Here is a 19,554-nt window from a genome sequence, read left to right as displayed (position 1 = left end):
TGGGTTAAAGCAGGGTAACTGGGAGCCAGGACTCTCAGACTCTATCCTTGGCTGCAGAAGGGGAGTGGGGTCTTGTGGTTAGAGCAGAAGCAGACCGGAGGGTATCACTTACCAAATGCTCCTTAGAGTAATGTTTTCGTGGGGTGAAGTCGGTGGCTAATTCTGCAGAGTGGAAAAGCTGTGCCAGTCTCTCCCTGTTTCCTCTAACACTGGGGCTGTCCCTGGCTCTCTTTCTCTTTTTATAGAAGGGCTCAGGTAGCTGCAGTGATGCAATATAGAAACTTTAACGGATCTGCAAGCTTTAGAGTCTGTACGTTCCTGGTCCCTTCGCCACCCCTGCAAGTTGGACGTCTGTGCACATTGACAAATTCTCCTCCCTTCCTGCTGGGAAATCAAATTAGGGGAATGAGTGAAAGCAACTCCCCTTGGAAGGCTTGGGGTGGCGAGGAGGAGTAACCAGTCACACGTTTGAGGGAAGGAACAGGGCAGCAGGACTCCTGGGTTCTGTTTAAAGGGGTACAGTCGTCTGGAAAGGTTGAGAGCCACTGGGTTAGATCAGGGCTTCAACCCAGGACTCCTGGCTTCTCTTCCCAGCCCCAGCAATCACTCCGTCTCCTTGGGAAATCACAGGACCTGTCTCTCCTTTTCATTGTAAACATTATAACAATATTGCCAGCCGCCACCAGATCTCGTAATAACCTTTGCAGAGTTCTTGGTACCTTGCCGTGCCGGGCATGGGGAGGGCTAAAGCTCTGAGGGTGTTTTTGTTCTTTTCCCTCCTTTGTTCCATTGACACTCACGTTCAGCCCCGTTTAAACGCAGAGTGGAAGAGAGGGAGCTGGGCACGAAGAAGAGCCAGGGCCCTGCCATGTCGGGGTTATGAGGACTGTGCCTCGAGGGCGGCCGGCCTCTGGGTGAAGGGAGCGAGGACTCAGATCCTGCCACCATCCGATACCACTGGGATGCTGCAGAAGCCAAGAAAGTTCCCCACAATAGCGGGATCATCCCCCTGCTTACATAATTGGTGTCAGAAACAGGATCTATGTGTAGGATCCACCCCATTGCCTTACTGGCTGGGTTCTGGTAGCACTGTCCAGGTCTTTATATCTAAATTTAGAACAATCAGGAGATAACACAACAAGATATTCCCAATCCAAAGCCTTGAAGGGTCGTAAAAATGGCCATAATGGGTCAGACCAATGATCCATCAAGCCCAGTATCCTGTCTTCCGACAGTGGCCAGTGCCAGGTGTCCCAGAGGGAATGAGCAGAACAGGGAATCATCAAGTGATCCATCCCCTGTCGCCCATTCCCAGCTCCAGCAAACAGAGGCTAGGGACACCATCCCAGCCCATCATGGCTAATAGCCACTGATGGACCTACCCTCCATGAACTTATCTAGTTCTTTTTTTAACCCTGTTATAGTCTTGGCCTTCACAACATTCTCTGGCAAGGAGTTCCACAGGTTGACCGTGCATTGTGTGAAAAAATACTTCCTTTTGTTTGTGTTAAACCTGCTGCCTATTCATTTCATTTGGTGACCCCTAGTTCTTGTGTTACGGGAAGGAGTAAATAACACTTCCTTATTCACTATCACCACACCCTTCAACATTTTATAGACCTCTATCCTATCCCCTCTTAGTCGTCTCTTTTCCAAGCTGAACAGTCCCAGTCTTTTTAATCTCTCCTCATACAGAAGCTGTTCCATCCCTCTCCTCATTTTTGTTGCTCTTCTCTGTACATTTTCCAATTCCAATAGATCTTTTTTCAGATTGGGTGACCAGATCTGCACACAGTATTCAAGGTCTGGGCATACCATGGATTTATACAGAGGCAATATGATATTTTCTCTCTTATTATTTATCCCTTTCTTGATGATTCCCAACATTCCGTTCACTTTTTTGACGGCCGCTGCCCATTGAGTGGATGTTTTCAGAGAACTATCCACAGTGACTCCAAGATCTTTCTTGAGGGGTAACAGCTAATTTAGACCCCCTCATTTCGTATGTATAGCTGGGATAATATTTTCCAATAGGCATTACTTTGCATTTACTTTCCTTTATCAGTTTTGGAGCCTTCATACAAGAACTAATAACTTTAACTGGTAAATAAAATTTATGTAGAATATTTGCTTAATATCATTATCCTTACGTCGTCACACCAATCCCCCTCAAACATCCAAATACTTTTTTATTTTCATGTATATTACCTTTTGGAAGATTATAAGCAAGCAAATATACGCACTTTTAATTATTATATCCCAATTCTCATGAAAAAGTTATGAAGTAAAGCAGTTGAGTTTTCCCGCAAACCATTCTTCTAAAACATGGAATAACTAATAAATTAGAGAAGTTTGTTCTGGCACTAGTTTAAAAAAAAGGAAAAACAAAAAGCTTTAAAAGTGATAATTGGAAAGAAATGATTACAGTAGATTGGCCAACACGGGTTTTCCATCCGCTCTACAACATCGGAAGGTGTATTTCCAGTAGATAACAAGGTTATCACCTTTTTCCTGTGGCGATGTGTTTTCTTTTCTTATGAAGTTACGCAGTAACTAGAAATAAAGTCTTAAACATTGTAATCTATTTATACAATGGATCTGATAATTCCCCAGCACAAATGAAACACCCGCCAGTTCAAGGAACTCAAGGTGTAAAGATTCAAAACATAACAAATTGATAAATTGAACTTGTATTTACAAAGGGCTGAAATAAAAGCCGGTTTTAGCCTCTGGAAGCTGTTCAGTTTTATAATGTCCTATAGGAATCCGGAGTATGGATCTGCAGTGACCCAGCTGGGTGATTCTCAACGTGCCTTAAGGAAAATACAATCTGACACGAGACGTCTTAAATGTTATCAAGAAATTTTGCCCTCTAAGCAATGTCATTTCTAGGGCACACTCAGATATTAAAGAAGTTGGGAAAGAGACCTGTTCCCAGGCTGTAACAACCTGGTACGATTAAGAGCCATCCAGGAACTGTGAAAAAGTCCCAGGGTCCCTAGAATAACTTCAGAAAGCAAACATTTGTATTTGCTGATGGAGACGCCGAGGTACAGACAATAACACCCTCTGGTTTCCCTTAGGAGCAACTGAAACGTCTCAGGGCAGCACCGACGGTGACACTGGAAATAAAACTGCCCGGCTTTGTGGGGGAGACTCCTGGAGCTCAGCACTCACCAGGTCCCTTCTCTGGGCCAAGGATGCCCAGCACCTGCCCTCCCCTGGCTCCCATCCCACCAGCAGGGGACTGAGGAGCTATTTCCCCACAGGAAGGGCTTTGAGTGCCCTCTGGTGCCGGGGCTGCGAGCGCTGCTGCTGGCTGCGGGGGCTGGCGGGGGTGCCCAGGCTTTCAGCCGCCCAGCCGGAGGGGGCATGGGGGGATCTCGTTATACCAGCTCTGCTCAGGGTGGGGGTGGACAGAGCCACGCGGACAGCTCCCCCCTTCCCGGCCACGGAGCAGCAGCAGCCCACACAGCCGGGGATTTACATTTCCCACCATGGGCAGCGCGTGAACCCCTCATTCGGGGATGTTATCACTCAGCCCCGCCCGTTCCTCCTAAGGTCCTGCCCCTGCCCTGCCCCTTCTGCCCCCACCCTCTCCAAAGCCCTGAGCCCCCCACCCCAGCCGGAGGACCCCACCCCAGCTGCCCTGAGTGCTGGCTCGCCAGCCAGCCCAGGCCACAGGCTGCCCTGTCCTGGCCGGCCCCAACCTCAAACCGGCCTGGAGCGCCAGGCGGCACGAACACCGGCCCCAGCTGCCCTGAGTATGGTTTTCGACTGGAACATCTGGTCAAAAAGGGACCCTGGCGGCTCTGGTCAGCACCACCTACCAGGCCGTTAAAAGTCCGGTCAGCAGTGCAGCGGGGCTAAGGCAGGCTAGTCCCTGCCTGTCCTTGCTCTGCACTGCACCCCGGAAGCGGAAAGCAGGTCTGGCCCCTAGGTGGGGGGGCCTGGGGCTCCGCACGCTGCCACCACCCCGAGCCCCAACCCCCTGCCTCAGCCCTGAGCCCCCCCCACGCCGCGCCCCCTCCCCCCCCCCACCCCCCTCATTCCCAGCCCCACCCCAGAGGCCCCAGCCGGAGCCCTCACCCCTTCCCACACCCCAATTCCTTGCCTGAGCCTGGAGCCCCCTCCCACACCCTGAACCCCTTGGCCCCACCCCCCCAGCCTGGATCCTCCTCCTGCACCCCAACCCCCCCATCCCCAGCCGGTTCCTGCAGCATAACTCCCTCCCAGACCCTGCACCCCACACCCTGAGCCCCAGGATGAGAATGCAGAAAAAGAGTGAAAAATGGGGGGGGGGGAGAGATAAGAGAGAATGTTCCCCCCCCCCGAGGAATTTGAAGCTCAGCACCGGGCCCCACTAACTCTAAATCCCCCACTGCGCAGAAGGGTGACGATACACCCCCGTTCTCCGGGGCCAGTCCCCAGGCGAGGTCCTGTGTCCCTGAGCAAACACCGTCCCCAGGAGAGTCACGTCGGCGCTATCTCAATGTATCAAGATCTTGCTTCGCTACAGCCATAAAACACCTCCGTGCCCGGGGAAAGCACACAGCTGCGTGGAGAGATTTGAAGTGTCTGCTTCTAAAGCCAGCTCCATTCAGATCTGAGACGGACGCAGCAGTCAAGTTACTGCAGGGGAAATGCCCGAATGTGACCATTGGAGAGGAGGCGATGTTGGATGGAGTCCCTCGGTTAAAGGAGTTTGTGATGGTGGGAAACTGTGCGGCTGGAATGACACCACTGCAGTGATCACAGTATGTGGCCAATGGGATGAAGCAATCAAACATCTCAGGCAATCCTCAGTGTCACACGCAGAATGTAGCCTCTGCCTGCCTGGCCGTAATGCTTCAGTGCAGAGGGTGTTTTCTGCCATGAATGACTCTGTGCCGAGCAGAACAATCCAGATCCAAGGCTGAAATGCCGGAAAGCCATTCTCAGGGCCTGGACAAACTACACTTTGCCCTGTCTTGAGTTCTTCAACCAACCGAGCAAGAACATTAAAATTCCAGAACAGATGCATTCATCAGAGAAATGCAGCTATTAATCCAGCCAGCTGCTCCAGTGCTGCCAGCATTGGGAACACCGGTGAGTACAATTTCCTATGTGTGTCCAGGGGTGGGAGTTTTCCATCTATAGATGATTTCTGTCCCCTAGACATTTTGGGGGAGCTGTGACAAATTAAGAGGGACATTTTTTGAATTACTTTCCATATAAACTGTATAAAATCATTTTGTCTGTAGTTTTTCAATGCACCACTAGGTGGTGAATGTCATTTCTGTCAATGACCATTTAAATGATTTACTCCTGGGGGAATTCTGCACCAAAAAATTAAAAGTTCTGTGCACAATATAGTAAAATTCTTTAAAATTCTGCATATGTTATCTGTCAAAATAACACAGTATAATCCCACCACTTTCAATGATTTTGGTAATTTATTTCAAAATACCTGTCAACAAGTATGTCTGAAACAGTACAGACAACGAAAAAGATTCAGGAAATGTTCTTTGACAAATAGATTTCTTACTAGGCACATTAATACAGCACTCTGAGTGATAATTCATTTAAACTACACTACAGAATCGTATTTCCTGCACCCCTCAGAAGCAGTGCAAAGGCTGTGGGGAGTCAGGGGTAACAGAGGAGCTGAGGGAGAGGGAAGGAGCCTGGGAGTGAACATGAAGGGTTGTTAGGTGCGGCCGGGAGAAGTATGGAACAGGTTTTTTCGGGGGGGGGGGGGGGCAGGAATTGTTAGGGAGTTCGGGAGCCTGCCTCATGCAGACCCTGGCTGACTCCTGGCCTCTCCCTTTCAGTCAGGCACATCTGCCAAAGTCCACACGTGTCCCTAAGCCCCCTCCCCCATCCCTATGTATCCCTGCACCCCCATTCAGCCACCCCCTCCCTGGCAACTGATGGCCGGGGCCCATCCTCTGCACGAGGCAGCTGGAGAAGCTGGAGAACAAAAATTCACAGGAGCCGAGAACCCCTGCAGGGGGAAGGGGAGAGGAGCTAACGCAGGCTGCAGGGGTGGATTTCAGTGCGGCGGCGCCGTTGCACCGGGTGGGGAATCAGGAGAGAAGTGTCAGCAGGAGGAGCCCAGCGAGGGCTGGGAGGAGGAGCCTGGTCATTATGTACCCAAAATTCATAGAGATGGGGCTGCGTTTACATTCGCTTGATATTGTACAGTCCGTGAGAATGACCTCCCTCTGCACAGGAGGAGTCTGAGATTTGTTCCCCTTCCACTCCCACCTCATCACTGTCCTCTTCACAACGACAGCCCTGTACCATTAGCCTTCCTCTACCCGTGGGGAAACTGAGGCACGGAGCGGGAAAGTGACTCAGCCATGCAATGCTGAGTCTAAGCCCCATTGGGAGCTAGCCCATAGGGTCTGACATAGAACCCAGGAGTCCTGGCTCCCCAGCCTGTTCCCTGACCCAGGTTGGTTAGGGTCCATCTCACCTACCCAGTATGCTGTCAGTAAGAAAGATGCCACAAGAGTCTTGCTCAGCGGCGCAGGTCTGTATACAGCCCTTGCACCTGTTTCCTGCTCCAGCACAAACCTCACACTGCAGACAGGTCCCTGGAGAAAGAGAGAGAAAATGAGGGTCTAGATTCATCCCTCCCTTGCCCCCTCACTTTCTCTTGAATTTAACTGACCCCAGCTGCGGATCTGGTCCCATTGACACCAATGGAGCAACAGCGCATTGACCCCAACTGGGAATCTTGATGTAGAAATGCCTTTTATATTGTCTTGAGCTCATGTTAGTGAAATTCAGATCTGCTGCCTTTCAGACAAACTCGCGGGGAAAATCCTCTTTCAGGAATATCCTTGGTCGCTGGCCAACTCTGAAACAATGCAGTTGAGATTCTACCATTCTGGCAAAATCATCCCAGGGGCTCCCATCAATGACCTTGACAACAGCTCTGGTTTCAGGCTGGTTGTAATTTGGGTTTATCCTCGGTGTCTCTTCCTCCTGTCCGTCAGCCCCAGCTCCCTCACACTGTCACAAATGTTATGCAAGAGTAGAGCTGGATTCCTGCCCCCAACCCAGAGGAAACGTCAGATTTCATCAGAAAAAAAAAATAACCCTGAAAACCTCAAAAATCTGAAACAAAACTTTTGGCAGGAAATTGCAGGCAAAAGAAATTCAGCCCCAAATGAAAATCATTCAAGCTGAAAATACAAAATAATGTTGGTTGAAAAGCGCTAAAAACTGGAAACGTTTTGGCTACAAACTGAACCATTATTGGCGTAAACATGAATAATTTTCTACCTAAACCCAGAAATGGTTTGAGCCCAAACTATCAAAACAGAAACAGTTTTCAGCAAAAAAACAGGTGGAAAATTTATTGGTTTGGGCTGAAATCTGAACAAGTTTTTGGCCAAAAACTGTCAAAAACAAACCAATTTTTAACCAAAAAAACTCAAATGAAGAGAACATGGCCAAAAACTGGGGGGAAAAAATAATTTTGGTGGAGGTGGGTTGACAAAAATGGAAAAACTTGGAGGAAAGCAGGTCCCTGCTGTGAAAATTTTTGAGTTGAAAAACCTGATTTTCCATTAAAAAAAAGCAAATTGTGATGGGAAATTTCCTCACAGCTCCTCGTGGAAGTGCCGGGGGGCTAAGGCCCCTCACTGACACGTGGCACGGGGGGTGGGGGGGTGGCTCTCTCCCAGTACTAAAATAAAGGGGAAGGGTCGAAGACAAAGCAGGATCCTGAGACTGACAGGCCCCGGGGCCAATGGGGAGAGGCCAGCGCTCCAGGTCAGCCTGATTGACAGGGCGGGCAGGCCAGTGAGGGAGTCAGGAGTCCGGGTCCCATCCTCTGTGTGAGCTGGGGCTGGCTAAGGCAGGATAGGGCAGAGCTAAGGGGAAAGAAGCAGCCCGAGCTGGGCTGGGGGCAGAGAAGGGGGAGCTGGGAGCTGGAGCAGCGCAGACCAGCCGCGCCTATGGGGAGCCAGGGCCCAGCTGCAGAGGGAGCCGCGGGTGCGAAGCCGGAACAGCAGGCACCGGCCCTGCCACACATGCCACTGGCTCCGAGCGCAGCGAGCGGCTGGGGAGAGCTTGGGGGCTGGGCAGAGGGCCCAGTGCAGGGAGAAGTCAGCCAGCACGAGGCCTGGCAGACCGGACTTGACCCTGACCATGAGGCCGACACTGGGGAGAAGGGTCCTGCCCCCTAGCGCCTGAGGGCCTGCAGGGCCTTGTCCAAGGCCCCATACAGGCACTGGGTTGCAGAGAGAGGCAGCAGGACCAGACCGAACCTTCCCTATGATGAGTGGCTGACACTGCAGTCTGCCCCAGGGTGCGGGGGCTAGCTGGTGACTGGCAGTAGCCTATGACTGAGGCGAGGTGGGGATAGGGGTTCCCCAGGGAGGGGAGACCCCGAGACTGAGGGATGTACTGCCAGGGGGCAGCACGCCAGATAACTGGGCACTGGAGTCCTGGGAGGGACACGTGGGCCAAGCGGCAGCGGCACACCGGCCTGCAGAGGGCGCTCCGGGGGCTGGAAATGCTAATTCCCAGAGACGACCAGCAGGAGGCGCCGCGGGGTGAGTCCTGCATTGCTACAGGGGCCAAATACAAACCAGCGTCGGCAGTTAACACAAGAGCATGAAGGTCAGACCCACCCTGCGCACAAAGGTCAGTGGCCAGGAGTGCTAAGATGTCACTCGACCAGCGCAGACGACGGGAACGATGGATGCTCGCAGGCCCAGCAGGACAGGAGGCAACAGGACCACGGACAGGTAGCCGGTCTTTCCCTGGCTGGCCTTCCTCGTGAAAACGGGGCTCCGAACAGCTACGTCAGCCTTCTCCCACTCTGGTCTTCTTTCCCCGCGTCGCCCTGTGCGTGTGTACGTGCTCCGGATCTTAAGGACAGCCGATGGCGTGACGGTAGGTAGCCCTACCCTAAGACCAGAGCTGTTATGGCCTTAGCCTACCTTATGGGCTAACAACCTAACCCTAAGCGGGCGTTACTAGCTGCCTCTCAGGCGGCCAGCCCTGAGTGACCGGGGAGATGGCCTTTTATAACCTCCCATTGCCGGGTAGATAGATGAGTTGGTCATGTGCTCTTAGCCTTTCCCGCCTTTTCTCCAAAGGGCGGCAAACTAGTGGACAAGAAGGGGAACAAACATGGCTGCCCAACAACAACAAAAGGCAAAACAAGATGGCCCTATAGGGAAAGTAGATGTTAACCAAAATTTGCCCTGCACTGGGTGCTCTGCCTCCTGTCCCTCAAAATGGCTTCCTCAAACAACGCTCAGCAAAAACGCCTCTGGCCCTACTCCAAAAACTCCAGGTCACGTTCACACCCACGTACGTCTTGCTTGCGATTCACTCCTCGTTGGGCCGGGAGCTCATCCTGCCCTGGATTCCCTGCTAAGGGTGGGGCAGAGATCTGATGTCCTGGGTCCTGGCTGAAGGCAGCCAAGTACGTCCATTGGAGCCAGTGAGACTCACATCTCCAGCGCGGGAGCAGGGGGCTTTGCAATTCCGCCCGGTCCAACATTAACCTTGGCCGAACTTTGACTAGCTGCTCGGGTGGGAAAGGGGGAACGGCATCAGCAAAGCCCCTGATCTCTCTGCTCTGCAGCAGCGCTGGCTGGAGGGCCCCCGGGTTCATTTGGAGATGCCGGCGTTGGCATTGTTGGAGCCGCTGGCGTCTGTTCAGTCCTGTTCCAAGGAAAGGCGTTTTCCTGCCCCGCCCCTGCCGGGTGCCAGCAGATGCCCCAGGCCCTGGATTTGGCAGATAAGGAAGTAGAGGTGAGGGCTTGTTCCTGAGCGGCACCTGGGTGAGGGCAGTAGGCATTGTACTGCTCTCCTGGGATCCTCCGTCACAGCCATTGGCCCGCACGCCTCGCCCCACGGCAGGGAGAGAACCCAGCAGCCACAATTCCCCGTTGGAAGTGTAGACGCAGCCCCCTTCCCGCCCCCGCTCCACTTCACCTCACTTCCAAACCACTGTCCTCTGCGGTGACGTTGGGGAGATAGATCCGAGACCTGCTCACACCCTGGGCTGGGCCTCGCTGTGGTCAGACGCAGCAGCAGGGCTACGGGCACTGTGCTGTGGGGAAGGAGGGAGGGTGTGACAGTCACCAGACCCTCAGTCCTTTCTGCATGGATCCCAGGACTCCTGGCTCCCAGCCCCCATCGGAGGCTGAACTGACGTTCTCCTGGGCTGTGTAGCCCCCAGCCTGTGGTACCTGCTTTCCCCACTGGGGTCTTTCTGAACCTAATCTCAGGGCATGGAGCAGCTTCCTTAGGAGGCGGGACTAAAATGATTAGGGCCATTTATCTCGGCAAAGAGACAACGGAGGGATGGATGCAACTGAGGGCTAGAAAATCATGCCATGGGGTGGGGAAAGTGACCAGAGAAATAATATTTCCCCTGTCCCACAGCACCAGGGGTCACCCAAAGAAATGAACAGGCAGCAGGTTTCAAACAAACAAGGGGCCGTGTTTTTCCCAACAATGCACAATTTACCTGTGGAACTCACTGCCAGGGGATGGGCAAAAGTATAGCAGGGTTCAGAAAAGAACTCCATCAGTTCCTGGAGGATAGGGCCATCCATGGCAATTAGCCAAGATGCTCGGAGACACAACCCCCTGCTCTGGGTGTCCCTAAACCTCTGACTGCCAGAAGCCAGGAGGGGAAGACCAGGGTGGGTCTGTCCTAAATTACTGTGTTCTGTGCACTGCCCCTGAAGTTCTGGTTGTACTACTGTCGGAGACAGGACTAGCTGTGGCCACTCTTATGTTCCTAACAGGCTTCTTGATGGCACCACACACACACACACACACACACACACACACACACTATTTTTTTTTTCCATTTGAAATAAATACAATTCCAGAGTTTGGTCTCCAGTGTGTTTTATTCAGTGCAGCAACATCAAGGGGATGTGAGTCCATCCCGGAGCCGAGAACCCCTCGGGGGGAGAGCGGCTAATGCAGGCTGCAGGGTGTATTTCACTGCAGTGTCGCCGTTGCACCGGCTGTAGAATCAGGAGAGTAGCTTCATCAGGAGGAGCCCAGCGAGGGCTGTGAGGAGGAGCCCGGCTTGTCCCGGAGCAATGCCTGCCGCATCGGAAGCCTCTGTGCATTTGTTCATGGTTAGATTGAAGCTGATCCCTGTGAAGTCCGACGAACCCACTTTTAAGTGGGGGCACACGGATGCAGAAACGCAGCCCTTCATGACCATCTCCGTTGGCTTTCCACCTGTGTGTGGTTGGGGGACAGGCGATTGTTGTCAAGAGAGCAGCTCCATTCCTCAAGCTGGAGTAGGATACAACAGCCTCCCCCTCCTTGGGGCCCATCCAAACTCCCCACAGCCTCCATCTCCCTGTCTGCTCTACTCCCCACAGCCTGCCTGGCCCCGCATGCCCTCCCCGTCCAACGCAGATGCACTGTGTGTCCTTGAACAAGTCACTTGCAGCCCCGAGCCAGAGTCCACTGACAGCACTCACATTGGATCAGGCCTGGATTAGCAGCACGTCTCATTTAGCAAAGCAGCAGCTCAGTGCTGGTGGCAGCCCTGGGATCTCTACGCAGGGCGGCTTTGTAGTGAATTAAGGCACCATGATGGGACTCCGCAAAACTAGGTTCAGATCCCAGCTTTGCCACAGGCTTCCTGTGTGACATTGGGCAAGTCACGGCACTGCTCCGTGCCTCGGTTTCCCCACCTCTTAAATGGGGACAATGATCCTCACTATGCCTACAGCGACTCTCGGTGGCATGGACTATATCTTCCTATGAGTTTTTAGCACCCAGCACAGCATGGGTCCCTTATCTTCACTGGGGTCTGTCAGTGCCTGGCATGTCAGGCGCTCCCAGGACTAAACCAGTCCCTACCTCAAAGAGCTTAGAGACTAAACTAGACACAAGCAATGGATGGAGGAGCACCAGAGGCACAGGGAGGGGAAGACACTAGTCCAAGGTCACACCGGGGGCCAGTGCTGGTGTAACACCGACAGACCCTGGTCATCTGCAGGCGAGATTGAACCTGGGGCCTCTGGAGCTTAGTGCACGAGTCCCTACTGCATGAGCTAAAAGCCAACTGATGCTTAGCTAAGGTTTTAAACCAGACTCATTTTATCTCTCTCTGAATGGTCTCAGTGCCACTAGACGGGGCAGAACCCCACTCCCAGGTGGTGTGGGGGATACACTGGGAACAGGCACGCTGGGTCAGTTTGGAGAGTGGGGGTGCTGAGAGCCATGGAACCAAACTGCAAACCCTGCATATGATGGAAACCACCCCCAGCAACCCGAGCGCCAGCACCTATGGCTGGGAACGGAACCCAGGTGTCCTGACCTGCAGCCAATACCTTTCCCTATCAACCCAGCATCTCGCTTCTGCCCTGCAGGGCGGAGAGCAAAGGAAAAATAACCCCAGAATAAAAGAATTGAAGTTACCAATCATTATGGTCCCGGTGTCGTTAATACATTGGGTCTCGTTTCCAGTACACGCTATGGTCTGTTCACGGCAGTGATCAGTGGACACAGCGTAGCAGCCACGGCAGCTCCGGCCGTTGGGTTTGGTGTCAGCCGGGGGCACTGGGAAGAAGTGGAGCAAACGCAGTCAGCTTGGGGGACGAGCCCCAGGAGGCGTCGGGGCAGGGAGAGCAGCTGGGGGCTGCACAGCTCAGCCCTGGGTGCCCCCTGCAGGGGGAGCTGTAGCTCTGGGGACACGAGAGGCAGCAGGGGCCGGGGAGAGGTTTGCAGCAGGGAGCCCTGGATCCCGCCCCGGGTGGGGTCAGCTGGGTTCACACCTGGTGGGAGCCTAGAGCCCCGCCCACCAAACTCCACCTCCCCCAGTGGCTCAGTGTTATCCAATGGGGCGCCCCCTGCAGGGCAGGATGACCAGACTCAGGAAGTTAAGGTGGGGTACATTCCAGGAAACAGGAGGTGCAGGGGAACGGGGAGGGGAGGCGGAGATGGGGAGATTTACACGTAACGTTGTCAGTTCTGCAGGCGTCTCCCACGCAGCAGGTGACGCTCGTCCTTGTTGTCATTTCATTCCCAAAATTCATAGAGACGAGGTCGGCTTTACATTGGCTGGACGTCACGCAGCCCTTGTGAACGCTCTGTCTCTTAATTCCCACTGCACAGGAGGAGAAGACAGATTTATTCCATTCCACTCCCACCCCATTGACGTCCACCTCACAATGATGCCCTGTGCCATTAGCCTTCCTCTACCCATGGGGAAACTGAGGCACAGAGAGAGGACGTGACTTACCAGAGGTCCTGCAGGGCCATAAAAAAAAGCAATTTCAACTCCTAAACTGAACACTTAAATCATCCAGCTTCCCACTCAGCTGCTGCCTAACCGAGGGCCCCAAAACTCCTGCCCAGAAAATCCTTTCGCCGCCAAAGTTCCCACCAGGGGGTACGTGCCGGGCCGCCAAAATCCCAACACCAGGCGTCCAGCCACCCCTTAGCCATGGCAAGATTCACAGACTAGGCGTTCCCCTGCCAATATCACCTGTAGGGCCTGATCCAGGGGACGCCCTTGGAGCACACCCACCGGATCCGGACCCTGTACAAAGCCCAGCCATGACAGGAGATGGCAGGGTGGGGGGTTGCCCCCATATACCCAGGGTCGGACGCTCCCCATTGGTGTGGGAGAACCAGGTTCCAGAGAATGTTCAACTATTTCATGAAACGTGCAGCGTTTTCAAACCGGAGAGACCCACCCGGAGACCAGAGAGCCAGGCACGACCGTAGGAGGGGAGAGGTCTGGGCTGACGTCCCCAGCCTGATTTCAGCCAAGTGGGGATTTGAACTTGGCTCCCCCATGGCCCGTCTGAGTGCCCAGCCGCTGGGGTCTCAGGGCAGCCCTTTCTCTACCACACCCGCCATTGACAATGAAGGGCTGGACCCGGTCCAGACTCCCGACTCCCGGCGAGGGGTTCCCGGCTGTGGAGCCCAACCAGAGCTGGGCGTGGATTTAGCGCCGAACTCTGGGTGAGGGGTGGGGCTTATGCCACACCCCTCTCCTCGGCATTTCCTACTGGCTTAAGCAGCTCCTGCTGGCTGTGCTGGCTTTTGCGGATCCCATCCTGAGTGAGCCCCTGGCCCACAGGCTGGCTAGTCACCTGGACTGATTCCCAAGCGCAGCTACTGTGGCCACATGTGGCCACCAGAGGCTTCAGTTGCAGCCGCTGTGACTTTTGGGGTCCCAGAGCCCCGTCTCCGAGTTCCCTGCCCCAGCACCGGCTCTGCCCCCTGGAGCAGCACTGTGGGGGCGGTGGTGTTTCCTTAGAGCGCCGTAGGGCAGCTGGCTCTGTCTGGGGGAGGAAGATCTGGCTCCCTCTCCTCCCCCTCTTTGCCGTGAATGAAATAGAAAATCATTCCCTGATATTTACGACGGCTTTGCAAGTAAAAATGTCTGAGACGCTTTCTTACAGCAAACTCGTTCTGTTCAGTTCATACAGTTAGTCGCAACCGTGTCATGTTGGTGGTATTCTACCTATCACCTCTTCTTTACACGGTCCGGGTGTCTGCCTTTACTGACGGCACGTCAACCTGTTGCCAGGACAGTGTTTGAACTGTCCAAGCTGCAGCACTGTGAATTTGCTGGGCCTTTCATGTGAGACCCACTGCTTGCAATACCGAGACTGAGACCCCCTTGGTGTATTAGCCCACAGGGTGCAGCACAAAACCCAGGAGTGCTGGCTCCCAGCCATTGCCCGTTTGAACCCAGCCACCCCACTCCCGTCCCAGAGGAAGGTGCAGCACAGAACCCAGGAGTCCTGGCTCCCAGCCATTGCCCGTTTGAACCCAGCCACCCCACTCCCGTCCCAGAGGAAGGTGCAGCACAGAACCCAGGAGTCCTGGCTCCCCAGCCTGTTCCCTGACCCAGGCTGGTTAGGGTCCCTCTCACCTACCCACTATGACTTCGGTAAGTAAGATGCCACAAGAGTCTTGCCCAGCGGCGCAGGTCTGCATGTCGCCCGTGCAGTTGTTTCCTGCTCCAGCGCAAACCTCACACTGCAGACAGGTCCCTGGAGAAGGAGAGAGAGGGTAACCAGACGTCCAGTATTTAAAGGGACAGTCCCCTATTTAAGGCCTCCTGCAGATGCCCCAAATTTTTCTTAAAAACAGACAAAATGTCCCGTATTTACTGTCTCCCCCATCAGTACAGCCGGATTCCTGCTCGCCAGCTGCCCACCCACCAGCGGTGAGTGGGGGGGGTCCAGTGGCTAACGATGGGGGTGGGTGTGCAAGGCTGGTGGTGGGGCGAAGATGCAGCGCGCGGGGCCGGCCGTTCTCCCCGCTGGTCTGTCAGTGCAGCCCCCGCTGCGTGTCGGCTCTCCGACAGCAGGGTCCCACCCTCCGTCTTGTTTCCGGCCGGCGCTGGCTGCTGAGCGGGCAGGCACCAGCTGGTTATGTGTCACCTCTGCTGCCCTTCACATGCTCCCCCTCTCGCTGTCCTCTCCCTGCTTTGCCTCTCAACCCCCTTGCCCCGCTGCTCCTCCATATCCCCCCCGGTGGGGCAGGTCCTGCTCCCAGCGCTGTGCAGAGAGCCAGCCCCCGGTCGGAGCGCTCAGCTCACCGGCAGCCTGGCCGGCAGCTCCTTCCTCCCCCCACTGCCTCTGACTGGGCCGGTGTCCCGGGAAAGCCAAAGACCCTCCGGCTCAGGGCGCTGGCCAGGAGGAGCCGAGCCCGGCATGTGCCAAAGCCCCGCACAGCGCTGGCACGGGGAAGGCGCCCCGCCCCTCAGCTAAGCTCTGGAGTTGGGGGGGGGGCAGGGGAGAAGTGATTTCCAGCCTGTTCCCACCCCGAACCTGCAGGATCCACAGCAGTCCCTGGAGCAGGAGCTTAGCAACCTCTTCAACCCCCACCCCCCCTGGGTCCTGCCCCCAGGGAACACGGGGCTGCTCCATTCCCTGGCACCCGCCCCTGCTGAGCCACCTCTCTGGCCGGGTTCGCTAAAGCCCCTGCAGTCAGGTTCCCTGGCCCGGGTTCAAACTGCGTCCTTAGGGCTTAACCCCTTCTTGTCCGTGCTGTAACCAGGGCACTGGATGGCTGGGTTATGTCTGTGGCCAGCTTCCAGCCACAGGGAAGCCAGGGTTGGGGGTTGGGATGGAGAGATGAACTCTGCAAAGACACAAGCCAGGTCATCTCTTCCCCCCACCAACACCCCGTGGCTGGAAGCAGCTCCCATCCCTTCCCTCCCACACAGGGCCAAAAGGCTGCTGCTGGCCATGTTCCAGTATGAACCCTGGCAGAAATCTGGGGGAGGCGGGGGGTATTTGACCCTGTGCCTCCCCCGTGTGTTGCCTTGGGAAGATGCAGCACCGGGTACTGGGAGAATCGGGCCCATCCTGAGGGCCCAGCCAGTAATGGAGGGTGGAGAGCGCCAGTCAGGGAGAGGAGGGTCGGTCGGTCACCCCCACCGCCCGTGTGAAAGAGGTGTATGGGAGTGTGTGTGTGTGTGTCACCTCCCCCGTGTGGGTGTGCTTGTGTCACCCCTCCCTGTCTAAACAATAAAGCCTTAAAGATAAGAAGGTAAATAAAAAGAATCCAGCTACGCCTGATTTCTTTTTATCAGGAGCTCCGCCAACTTGATGTTAATTTGGATGTTTGTACTGCACAGTTCTGATTGATTGCAGCTGGAATACGAGTATTTTGACCAGGTGTCCCATATTAAGCACAGGGAAATATGGTCACCCTAAGGAGAGAGAACATGAGGGGTCTTGATTTGTCCCTTCCTTGTCCCCTCACCTTCCCCTGAATGTAATTGAGGTCCATTGACACCAACGGAGCTGCAGCCCATTAACCCCATCTGGGGATGGAGTAAAATGCCTTTTATATCATCTTCAACTCTTGTGAGTGAAATTCAGATCTGCTGCCTTTCAGACAAACTCGTGGGGAAAATCCCCTTTAGGAATATCCTTGGCCTCTGGAACACACCCAGTCAGTGATTTAAAGAATAAATATTTCCTCCCATTTCCACAATTGTTTCACTCGCTGTCACGGGGACTTTGTGACTTCCAGCCCTCTCCTCCATGGACGTTGTCACTCCGATGCCCCCAGCTCAGCCCCCGTTATTCTGTGGCTGCTTTTCGGTTATGTTCAGTAACAGTTTCACCTGGCAGGCGGCTCTGAGCTGTTGGTCCGTTGGAGAAGTTAGGAAATCAGCCCCTGTAGGAACAGACCCCACTCACCTATAGCCAGGAGGGCAGCGAGGATGCAGACGGCAAGAGAAGCCTCCATGATGATGGGGAACCAGTAGATCGGTGCTGGGGTCTTTATCACAGACAGGCTGAAATGAGATCAGAAGAGAGATTGCACATGCATGAGCCCATTGACGGGGGGTTGAAACCTCAGAGCCATTGGCCACAGCTCTGGGGTAGCTGCACCTCTGACACCTTTGAGGCTGGTATGTTCGTGGCACCCACATGGAGAAGTCAGATGCAAAATTCAAATACTCGTGCCAGAATGCTGCAGCGTAAGGTGACTGTTTCTGGGGATCCAGGACAATCACCCACAAAAACCACAAACAAGAGGGAGACAAAGCAGGCTGCTCTCTATGCAGCGAGACAACTCAGCCCACCTTGTTCTAGGCTGGTTCTTAGCAGACTGCCACTGCTCCCACAATTCCCTGCAGAGCCCCCAAGCCAGACAGCAGGACCAGGAAACCCCACTCTCCCCCAGTCCATTAAAGTGAGAGCTTGCCATTGCAAACAGTCCTCAATACAAAACCTCCATTAATAGTCATATGGTGGAGGAGTGGGGTCTAGTGGTTAGAGAAGGAGGGGCTGAGAGCCAGGACACCCGGGATGTATCCCTGGCTTCAGAAGGGGAGTGGGATCTAATGATTAGAGCACAAACAGACCGGAGGGGTATCACTTACCAAATGCTCCTTAGAGTAAAGTTGCCTGGGTGAAGTCAGTGACTAATCCTGCAGAGGGGAAAAGCTGTGCCAGGCTCTCCCTGTTTCCTGTCACACCTGGGCTGTCCCTGTGTTTCATTCTCCTTTTATAGAAGGGCTCAGGTACCTGCTGTGATGCAATATAGAAACTTTAACGGATTTGCACACTTCTCCTGGGACAGTCTGTACGTTCCTGTTCCTCTTGCCGGCTCTTTGCATGCTGACAAATTCTCCTCCCCTCCTGCCGGGAAATTGAATTAGGGGAATGAGCGATACCAGCTCCGCTTGGAAGGCTTGGGGTGGAACATGGGGTCACAGGTCTGAGCAAAGGAACGGAACGGCAGGACTCCTGGGTTCTGTTCCTGGTGCCATGTCGATTAAGGGCAGGACTCCTACATCCTACTCCTGGCCTTGGGAGAAGCGGGATCCAGCGGTTAGAGAAGTGGGGGTGGGAGCCAGGATGCCTGGGGTCTATAGAGTGGAAGCAGGGCACAGGAGCGCAGGGTTGGGTGGGCCTTGGACATCTGGGTTCCATCAGGATGTGGGGTCTAGTGGGTTAATGCAGGAGGTAGGGGGCCTGCGGGTCAGGACTCCTGGGTTCCATAGAGGAGTGAGTGAGGTCTAGTAGTTAAAACGGGTTGTCAGGACTCCTGCGCTCTCTTCCCAGCTCTGGGACAGGAGCTAGTGAGTTAGAACAGGGGGCCAGGAGCCAGGACACTGGGGCTCAATCCCCAGCTCTCAGAGGGAGCAGGATCTTGTGGGTTAGACCCTCAACCTTTCCAGACTCCTGTATCCATTGCAGGACTCTGATTTGTCTTAGTTTTCCAGGTGAGGGGAAACTTGGGGGAACACATCTGCTTACATGGGCATTGGCAGACAAGGGGTGTGTGTGTGTGTGTTGAGGGCTGTTGGGGTGTGTGTGTGTTTGTTGAGGGTATGTGTGTTGAGGGCGTGTGTGTGTGTTGAGGGTATGTCAAGGGTGTGTGTGTGTGTTGAGGGTGTGTGTGTGTGTGTGTGTATATTGAGGGCTGATGGTGGGACGTTTTCACGTCCCTGTGTTCCCATCTGCAGGGTCAGTATTTAAACTTCTCTTACATTTCAGTGGATAGTCTATAGAGCAGGGTAAACAAGTCATTGTCTGATATTTTAGTTTGTACTGACTTGACTGATGCTTTTTCTGTAGCCTGTTGACAACGTAGGCAAATGTCTAGATGAGCTGATTTACCCCCTTGAAGACGTCTGTGTACCAGGGATACAGAGCCACTGGCTTAGAGAAAAGTCAGACACGGACTGAAAAAACGCTGTGATGTTAGTTTTTGTATTTCTGCTTTTGTAAGCAAGTAGTTTTCAAGAGAGGAGACTCCTGAAAGGGGAACAGTAGCCTGGAAAGGTTGCGAGCCACTAGGTTAGAGAAAAAATGAGGAGTCCTTATGGCACCTTAGAGACTAACAAATGTATTTGGGCAGAAGCTTTCGTGGGCTAAAACCCACTTCATCAGATGCATGGAGTGAAACATACAGTAGGGAGGTATAAATACACAGCACATGAAAAGATGGGAGTTGCCTCACCAAGGGGGAGGGGGGTGTCAGTGCTAACAGGGTCAATTCAATGAAGGTGGAAGTGGGCTGTTCTCAACAGTTGACAAGAAGGGGTGAATATTAATGAGGCCAATATTC

The 19,554-nt window shown here is 54.0% G+C and overlaps 1 protein-coding gene across 1 annotated transcript; it reads right to left on the bottom strand.

Annotated features, from left to right (window-relative positions):
• Positions 1 to 11,005: 11,005 nt before the first annotated feature.
• On the bottom strand, positions 11,006 to 17,241 carry LOC112123554 (phospholipase A2 inhibitor subunit gamma B-like). The gene is made up of 5 exons (XM_024222159.1): positions 17,172 to 17,241; positions 14,889 to 15,005; positions 12,950 to 13,102; positions 12,415 to 12,555; positions 11,006 to 11,220 (listed from the first exon to the last, which is right to left on the bottom strand). The coding sequence occupies exons 1-5, from the start codon at positions 17,218 to 17,220 to the stop codon at positions 11,006 to 11,008; spliced, it is 675 nt and encodes a 224-aa protein (XP_024077927.1). The 5' UTR covers positions 17,221 to 17,241.
• Between the last annotated feature and the right edge of the window lie 2,313 nt (positions 17,242 to 19,554).

The sequence above is a fragment of the Terrapene carolina genome, unplaced genomic scaffold (genome assembly GCF_002925995.2).
Source record: "Terrapene carolina triunguis isolate 2854851 unplaced genomic scaffold, T_m_triunguis-2.0 Scaffold49464, whole genome shotgun sequence".
Lineage (NCBI taxonomy): Eukaryota > Metazoa > Chordata > Testudines > Emydidae > Terrapene > Terrapene triunguis.
This window is presented reverse-complemented; position numbering and strand designations above follow the sequence as displayed.